This window comes from Nanorana parkeri, unplaced genomic scaffold, assembly GCF_000935625.1.
Source record: "Nanorana parkeri isolate BGI_ZX_2015 unplaced genomic scaffold, ASM93562v1 scaffold293, whole genome shotgun sequence".
NCBI classification, from domain to species: Eukaryota; Metazoa; Chordata; class Amphibia; order Anura; family Dicroglossidae; genus Nanorana; species Nanorana parkeri.
The window spans coordinates 1070613-1080489 of NW_017306561.1; the positions used below are offsets into that span (position 1 = coordinate 1070613).

General features: G+C 40.6%; 1 protein-coding gene across 1 annotated transcript in view; it reads left to right on the forward strand.

Moving 5' to 3' along the window:
* Positions 1-9877, forward strand: part of LOC108787942 (CTP synthase 2) — a 138028-nt gene that overhangs the window by 36056 nt on the left and 92095 nt on the right. Inside the window, exons 9-10 of the mRNA XM_018557640.1 lie at positions 2863-3014; positions 8332-8464. Of these exons, the coding sequence (XP_018413142.1) occupies positions 2863-3014; positions 8332-8464 (285 nt within the window). The remainder of the gene's footprint in view (positions 1-2862; positions 3015-8331; positions 8465-9877) is intronic.

Here is a 9877-nt window from a genome sequence, read left to right on the forward strand (position 1 = left end):
ATATATATATATACAGTATATATACATATTCAACAGAGAAAATTAAACTAGATAGATAGATAGATAGATAGATAGATAGATAGATAGATAGATAGATAGATATGTCTGCAAGAGATCCCACATTGAAAGAATTAAAGACCTACTGCAGGAGACCTAATGCTAACCTGATAGTACCTGAACTCTCTCCTGCAGCAGGCCTCAGACAGCAGGGAGTCGTGAAACTGGCATCAGTACAGAAACTGTAAAACTGGCACACAATGCTCTTCCAAAGAGAATTAAACTTTATTCCACATGCATCTATACAAAACAAAACAACCGCTGGCGCGTTTCTGCCTTACTTGGCCTTAGTCATAGCTGGTTGTCTCAGCTTGGCAGTGAGCCTGGAGTTAGTAAGCTGCAGGAAGTTGAGCTGAAAGGTTGCTGTGGTGGCGGGTATCAGAGCTGGGGGCAGGAGGTGTGTATTCGCTCGCTGTTGGCAGTGGAGCTATGATGAAAGCTGGCAAGCCTAAGGTGAGCTGCTCATGTTTTCTAAGCTCCAAAAAGGGAGTTGTGCAGAGTAGAAAAAACATGCCTTCCCAATGTGCACCCTGCCGTAAAGGCTAGTTATAGATTCATGCAGGCACCATATTTTTTCTAGTTTGACTATTTTTGGTTGAGAGGACGCACTGGGGTCCCAGCGTGCATTTTTGGTTGCTGGGCCTCCAGTGCGTCCCTGCACCATATTAGGAGGAGTTGGCTAGCTCCTGGTACACCTGCATGCAATCTATATCGACTTCATTAATATGCTCACACTTGGAGACTCGGATACATAGAGTTAGGACCACACTTTGCAGAGGTGCCTTGGCGCGGCAGTGTGGCTTCTACATATTTTTGGCCAAAAGTTTGTGCAACTAAAACCTCTGATTTTAACTCATACTGTTGACAGGGCAATTTGTTTGGTTGCAGGCTAGCTGGCAGGTAAGCTGGGGATTTTCTGTGTTTTGTATAGTTGTGCAGAGTACTGGGCAGAGAGATACAAAGAGCAGCAGATAAATGGGTCAGGAAAAGAGCCTGAATGGGGGTCAGGCTCACAAGGAACAGGTTTGGCATCAGGAGGAGAAAAAGGATTAATATCAGGATCGGGATCACAGGTTTCCAGGACGAGCAGAGAGTATGGGTACACAGTAAAAACTCTGAGGTACCCTGAGACTTCAGGGGAGGACCTAAATAGTTAGTCTCCCAATATCAGGAGGAGACCAATTTTCTGGGAACTGCTGGCTGCTGGGAGACACTCGCTGGTGGACACTAGAACTTCATGCTTCAAGTCCAAGGACCACAGTGTCACCAGCAGGTAAACGGGTCCCTGACACCCTTCCTATGAAACACTCGTATAAGGTTCCATTACCTATTTTGAGAGAAATGCAAATTATCACTAGATAATATTTTAAACTTAGTAAAACATGCACAGTTGTTTGGATGTGCATTTTTTTGTTTCCCTGGTTTGCTTTGTTAGATGACTTGTATAGACAGCTCAAAGAAAAGGTCACACAGGAGTATTCTGTGAAACATGTTGTTAGTTAAAAGAGGTAATTAAATAAGAATGTCAGTGGATCTGGGAGGCGGATGAATCAAACACAACAGTTAATTAGTCTACAGATAAATAATACTGAGAAATAAAGATAAAGTTTAAAAGAACAAATACAGTTAAGGCTGAGTGCACATTAACCCATAGTAGGACATCGTTTCCCAGGAGAGCCATCATTAGTACAAAGTGCATATCTGACACTGTGAGCAGCATTACTGCACAACACAACAAAGCAAAAGCTTCACTAAACAGTTTTGTGTTTTGAGCCATTTAACTAAGAACGCAGCATTGAGGAAACACTCAACCACTTGTATGGACTGAGCTCAAACAAAAGAATTCTGTTTTTTAATGGCAGAGCTCTTCAGATCCCTCATTATAATCTATGGCTATATATCAACCTGTGGGAGAAAATAGGATAGTGAAATGCAAAAAAAATGAAAGCCTTATCACCCTAAACCCTGATCTATAATTTTATAAAACCTTGCCTAGTGTCTATTTAAGCCAACCTCCTGCCATATTTTTATGTACTATATTTTAATGACCAAGCTGCAGCCTCTGCCACCTGCTGGATGCTACTCAGTACTGCAGAGTGCTCATGCTACAGGTACACCCCTGGCCTCAGTCAGGAGTGTTTAAATGGAGTACAGATAATTCAACCAGTGCCTGACCAAAGTCTTGCTACCTGGAAGGTTATTTCATACTTGTGGATTACTTTTTGTTATTGACTCTGATTTACTGTTTTTACCTTTTGCCTGCCTTGATCTCGGCTTGTTCCTTGCCTATAATTGCCTGCCACCTTCTCTGACCTCCAGCCTGACTAGTTCCTGTCCTGTAATCCTGCACCGCATTTGCCCCTGTCTGTATAGTTGGTTGTCAGCCTTCAGCAACCAAGATGTTACACTGCAATGTGTGAAATATATAGGGAAGGGAATGATTTGAACCTCCTCTGGGTTTTTCTTGCTGTGTTTGCCCTTGTTGGGAAGATTGTTTCCTAACTTCCAGTCCTGTTGACAGCTCTGCCCTGGTCCCTTCAATGACTCTGGAGGTCAGCATTGTAGCCAGTCATCTTATATTTTCATTAGGAGGTCAGTTATGGCAGCCTCCATATTTTTCTCTTGGCATGCTTCCTTTAATTTTTGTCTTCAGAAGTACAAAAATTGGACAAAATAAATAGAAATACTGATTTGAAGTTTTATGTATAAAACCACAAAATAAACCAATTAGCACTATCTTTGAGGCGATGTACATATTTAAATCATAAGCAGACTACTTACCCGATACATTTTTTCACCCTCCAGGTAATTTTCGTTCATGATGTCTCTTCTACATACCGAGTTCCCATCTTGTTAGAGGACCAGGGGATAATCAAGTATTTTAAACACAGACTGAACCTTCCTATTGATGATCACCAAAGCACACAGCTTCTCAAGTGGAAAAGAATGGCTGACAGGTGCAATGTGTTACTTAGTTGTCTGATAACATGAATCGTGGACAAGAGAACATCTGTTTTAGATTAGAGAATCATGAGAAAAAGATAGGGGCTGCCATTGTTGACCTCTTCAGTGAGAATGTTGGCTCCCTGGTTGTAATACTGATTAAATGGCTTCAATACATTCTGGGTCTCCTACTTGGAACACATATAGAAATAAGGAATTCTGACATTTTTGTGAGACTTACAGTGTATGTTCTGGATCTAGAGAGAAGAAAGTAAGTCACCAGCATCCTGATATCTTTATTATCAGTACATCTTTATTGATGTTGGATAATCATGGTATCACCAAAAAGTGACCTTTTAGGACTGCACAGGTTCCATTCATCACTCAATAATGTGATCACATTATTGCCCAATGAAGGGACCCTGTGTGGTCCTGAAACATTGCGTTTTTCTGTAAAACTATGATTATCAAATGTCAATAAAACATATTGATAATAAAGATATCTGTGGGCTGGTGACTTACTTTTTTCTCTGTATACATGTGGGACCACCTGCTGTGTAACGCTTGCCCCCAGGGGTAACGACGTTATTGGACCGCAGCTGTGGTTCTGACTTCCCTTTTCGGATGAACGGGTATCAGATTGCAGCTCTCCCTCTGATCCCGTAATGTGGATAAGGCTAGGAGGGAGCTGCTTCACATCACGCCCCGTTAGCAACCTGTTAACCCTGTGGATCAACTACAGGGTAAGTATGGAGGGTAGGATATTGAGCAGGTATGGTAGTTCAATTAAGCATAGGTTTAGTAAGTAGTTAAATGGTATCAAGCAGACAGGTTCATAGGCATATGACTTTTAGGCAGAATAACTTGCAGCAAGCAGGCAATGCATATAAGCATATGATTAGTAGGTAGTTAACTTGTATCAGGCAAACAGGGTCATAGGCATATGATGTTGAGGCATAAATAGCTAGTAGCAAGCAGACAAGGCACATGCAGTAAGCATAGGATTAGTAGGTAGATAACTGGTATCAGCAAAACAGGTTCATACGCATATGATGTTGAGGCAAAATAACTAGTAGCAAGCAGACAGTTCAATTTGCTTTGAGGAAAGTGCTGTGGAGTTCACTACCATAGCCATACAGCTATGGCTGGTATACTTGCAGTTCTGTGGAACTCCCTCTAATGGGAGAGGGTCGCTGCAGCACTCCTTTCCTTCGGTGGTGTTGGGATCCTGGAGTAGCAGGGGGATGCTGGTTTGATCAGCGTCCTGCTTCAACAATAGTGGGACGCCGATCAAACGGTGGACCGCGGCTTTATGCCGGCTGTTCGAGCGAGTGGGCGGAGTCTTGCGGCGCGCCTGCGCAGTGACAGCGACGGACGCTGTCCGGGAGTGGGAGGAGCAACACGGCGCGCCTGCGCAGTGGCGCGGATGGATCGTTCTCCCGGCCGGGGTGAGATACGCTTGTCACATGCTGTCACTGCAGCATTCACCGGGGAGATTACAAGTAGGGATGCACCGATACCACTTTTTTAAGACGGAGTACGAGTACCGATACTTTTGATCAAGTACTCGCAGATACCAATTACCGATACATGGAGCCGTTTCCTGGCCAATCAGGAAACCGGGCAGCGTGTAATGATTCGCTGCCCAGCTTCCTGATACAGGAAGTACTCGTGCTAGGTATCGGAGCATTTGGGCGAGTACGAGTACTCACCCAAATACTCGGTATCGGCACCGATACTGATACTAGTATCGGTATCGGTGCATCCCTAATTACAGGGGACACTTGTTCTGGGTCTGTGACTGAAAAGTACTGAAGCCAGTCTCAGTTAGGCAATTACCATCTTTTAAAAGAGGGCCAGCAGTGACAGCCCCTATCCTTTGTCATGACAGAGTCACTTAAAAAAAAGCCATAGCAAAATTAAAATAAAATGTACCTAATATAATTTAAGTTCCACTTTATTAATGCAAAGAATATTAGAGCCGCCAGCCCAATCTGTCTTTTTACATATACTATATGGAGATGGCAAATCATTGATTTTATGAAAAAATTTATTTTGCTTCCTGGGGAGAAATCCTCACAATCTCCTCCAGCCTACACATTTTGCCTTATTTCTATTGAGGCACCAACAATTTCAGGCAAATCTAGACATGCAAATGTGTATAGACTCACATCACAGGATAGGACATTTTAAATCCTATTTGATATTAAGGCTGCAAGCTGTTTCAGATTTCGATCACTATTATATTAACCACATTGTTCAGCTTGTAATAGCTCTAACGTAGGTGCTATTCTGTCATAAAGTATATTGATCTTGTATATTACTGGATAGTAGCTCTCTCAGTGGGAATTTAATATTATCTCTCGTTGTTTAATATTACGAAATATGTGGACTGCAGTGCTACAGAATATGGAGCATTATTTATTGGAAAAAATCAGGAACATAAATAACAGCAAATAACACCAATTTGGTGCTTAGTGTAAGTAGAGCATTCCTGAGCTGTGGCAAAAATAATGGCTCTGCTATTGAAATGAGAAAGATGTCTCAGCTTGTGTCCAGCAAGATCCTCATGTTATTTTGGTTATTATTATTCGTCCTCTGCAGTTTATTATTCATCATAATTAAAAAAAAGGAATATTACAGTTAGTATGTGATCTTTGCCAAACTATTCTGCCTGCAGGCTTGGATTCATGTTCTATTACGGCCATTAAAAATACATTACATTTACTTGCAATGTAAAGGCAGTAGCATGTAGTAGCATACCGCGTTGCCAGAGATCAGCCTTGGTTTCAAAGGGGTCCAACGATGCCATAGGTTTTATGATCAATAGTAAATGGGCCTGGCACGGGATCTATATTATAAGAGGATAAAAAGGCACCATTTGTACAGACAAATCTCATGTTACTTGGAGGCAGAGGGTTAGTGTATTAGCAGAAAGGTACCATGTTGGCAGGGATTCAACAAATATATTCAGGGACTAAAAGGTCTACCACTGGGATGTATTACTCCTATAGAAAAACCATGGTGCTTGGATGGTACTACCAGAGAAAGCCATGTTAACCAGAAAGTGCCATACTGTAACAGCGATGACAGTTCTCTTGCCACCTGTAGAATACAACACATGCCTGCATCCATAATTTACCTAGTTTGTGTTTGTGATTACTTGAAGCTTCCCGTATAAAAAAATTAACTATTGGGAGTTGTGTATATTATGTAGTCCAGAGTAGAAACTAGGAACATCAGGCAAGCTAGTCCTGTAACCTGTAATGTCAGATACCCCACTATTATTTATATTTAATGAAATATTGTACAATGAACTAGGAAGATGTGCAAAGCAGAATACACATAGAAACTATTTAAGTTCCACCATGATGAGCCAAAATCAAATTCCAGTTGGTTGCATTAAGTTATAGACCTTTTTGCATTATCCTCAGTGTCCAGGTTGCCTTTTTGAGGTATATTAAACTAAGTATATGTATCTAATTCAGAAAATAAAGCAAACTATTACGTATTTTACCAAAGTATCTGTGTTCTAGTTATTGTACATATACATTATGTAATTTGAGACCATTAGCATCTTACAGTAATGTAGTAGCTCAATATGGATAGGCATACAGTGGGGTTGATTTACTAAAGGAATAAAGCATGTTCACATTGGAAAGTGAATTTTCACTGGGCTGTATTTCACTTTGCAAAGAATGCCCACGCATGTGCAAGGCATATTTTAAAAATACGATCTTTGCTTGCAGACGATTGGATAATTGAAGTCAGCACAGCTTCACCGAATCCACATGCTGTAACCCCTTTATGCCAAATGCTTATGCCCAAGAGGAATACCATCAGTATCCGCATACAACTTAAAACTGCACACATTTGGGTCTTGGGATCTTGGGTTTCTCAGGGGAAAAACCATTGCAAGAATCTTGAGTATAGAACACATTTCAAATTTACAGGATTGAAAAATGTTGATGTTTCTAAGTTATCCTGCTGGTTTGCTTAAGATTGACAGTCTCAGTAGGCATTAGGGATTCCTTTTTTCATATGGGTGCCTATGTGACTGTATCCTAAGGGCTAAAGTAAATGCAAAGCAGAAAGCAATATACAATGCTCTTTGTTTGTCCTGTCTCCATAAATGCCTGCTCACATCCAGTCTTACAGCAAGGCTTATTGAATATGTCAGAGTGACTGACATTTTTCTTCTAAGAGTAGAGCAAATTGATGGCTGAGCATCCATCTCCATCAGGCCAGTGGTGGGAAATGGTACAGGCATTACAAAGAATACACTTCCAAGTGTAAATGTCATCTGATGCAAGGCCAAGGAAGAAGGTGCATGCAAAGGTGTGCTTCTAGAGAAGCATCTTTTGTTTTTTATAGCCCCAGTTAGTTATTTTGTTAAAAAAAGAAAAGGTCATCCCACTAAAAACTTGAATCACCCATGCCTTCTTATATTTAAGAATGGTTCCAATAGAAGTATATCTTCCCTTTGTTTTTAAAGTTAAACTCCAGGGAAATGGCTAAATACACAGGTTAATTACGATATAAGGGAGCTGCTTTACTTGCCAATAGATATGCATTTCTGTCCCTCCAGTTCTGAGAATTACACAGCTCTACCACACAGCACAACTCTGTCTTACAGTGCAGAAGACCTGATTTTTCTCTGCTGCAGTTAAGCGACACTTACAGGTCATCTTGTGTCTGAAAAGTGTTAGGAGAAGCAATAAACTGATGAGCTCATCTCTCTGTCACTCTGCTCTTCCTTGTGCTGCTTCTTCCGCTCCCATTCTAAGCTCTGCTTAACAGGAGATTGCAAAAGGCTAATAGCCAAGTATTTAAATACTTAAAGGAGATCTATGAGGTGAGTGATTTCCACTCATCCTTGTAAAGCCGACTGTCGGCTTTACAACAGAAGCGATTCAGTAAAAAAAAAAAAGTTTTTAAAATTAAATAAATCTAACAATAATTAAAAAATATTTAAAGTCCCCCGCCCCCGTGAGCACGCTCGTCGCCACGTAAACACGCGTCGGACTATATTGCGCAACATAAAAATTTGCAACTACCTCCATTTTATTCTATAGGGTCTTGGCATTCAGAAAATATATAATGTTTGGGGGTTTTAAGTCATTTTCAGGCCTAAAATGTGGAATATAACATGGGTGCAAAAAATGGGGAAAAAAAGGCCTCAGTCATGAAGGGGTTAATTTTATTTCTGGAAACCCCAACTGCAACATCAAAGATACTCTGACTTCTTTTGCTACTTTTCTAGCTTTTGATTTTGACTTGTATGAAAACAAATAATAATATAACACAAATCAATAAACTGTTTCCCATCAGATATGAACGATTGCTGCAAACCTGTTCAATCGCCCTGGTTGGAAAATACACAAAGCTGAGTGATTGCTATACATCTGTCTTCAAGGCTCTGGAACACTCAGCGCTGGCTATAAATCATAAGCTGAATTTAATGGTAAGGATTGCTAAGGACTCTCGGGCAGGATGTTATGCATGGTGTTATTACATTATGACTATAGATGTCCGCTGCGGCCATAAATGCTAAATGAGGCTGTTAAAGCAGTAAAGATGTGCTAGGTGTAGTAGGAAATGACAATGAGTCTCTTTACAGTTTACTGTAGGCAAGGTGAGACATTGATTTATTCTGGGTGGTATGGGTAATACTTTTTCCTGTTTTATCCAAATACATGAAGTATAGAGAAGTATATACAATATGTAATTCTTTTTTTTACTGTTGCTTTCTTATCATCGTGTCTGTGAAGGTTCTCATTCATCCAGGTCATGGTATATCTGTAAAAAATAAGTCAAGGCAACTGGACTTGCTGTATTTTTCTTGAAGATGTTTCACTGGTTATCCAACCAGCTTTCTCAATTCAGAATGACTTGTACAAAAAATATCTGGAAATAAATATGGTGAATGTTGCTTCAATCCACATAATCTGTTAATCACAACCAGGTGTTGATTGCATTTGCATAATTGGAGCTCGGAGGTTTTATTATTATTTATTAAGTTGATTGGATGACCAGTGAAATGTCTTCAAGTCCAGTTGCCTTGACTTATTTTTTACAGATCTACTTTCTTATCATCATCTGCAGGCAAGCTGAAATTTCTGGTCAGGCTTAGAAAAAAATGTCTGCTGAAATGAGAGAGTAGAGTCAGAGTAGGGGTCATTGACATATGAATGATTGGTTTTATTCCCTATCTGCTGTTGTTATTTCTTACATGACTGTGGGTTTGGAGCCTGTTCTTTAGACTCAGTGTTCAGGCAAAAGTCAGCAAGTTTTCACAGGCAGGACGTAGAGAAATCTTTATAGCCTCACAGAGAAGGGGAGGCTCAGACTTCAGGAACACTGGTCAGACTATGGATAAAGAGCAGAACATACATCTTGTAGGGGAGAGAACCATCCCTTAATTGCTGTTGTTCTTACCTAAGAAAAACAATATTCATGTTCTCTCCACATCCTTCTCCATTGAAAGTGGCCTGGCAAGTTTGGAGTGCTCATGAGAGCTCAAAAGAATTACTGTCTTTAAGATAGAATAATTGTCGTCTAATGCAACCTTTCTTAACTAGGGCTTCCTGGGATTCTAAGGTTCCTCCAGAGGTTGCTAGGGGTTCCTTGAGTAGTGAGCAATTGCAGATTGACATCCTAGCAAACCAAACTGAGTGGGACCCCTGTAGTCACTGATCTGTTTAGCGTTAAGGAGGGCTCTCTATCCACTGACCGACAATCTAAAGAGCATTCTTCATAGTGACCTTCAAAGTTTTTTATATTCATCCAATTAATCCCAATGTTTGCGTCATTCTTCCCACTGACCCCCAATGTAATGGTGTATTTTCCCCACTGACCATCAATGTAAGAGGGCAGA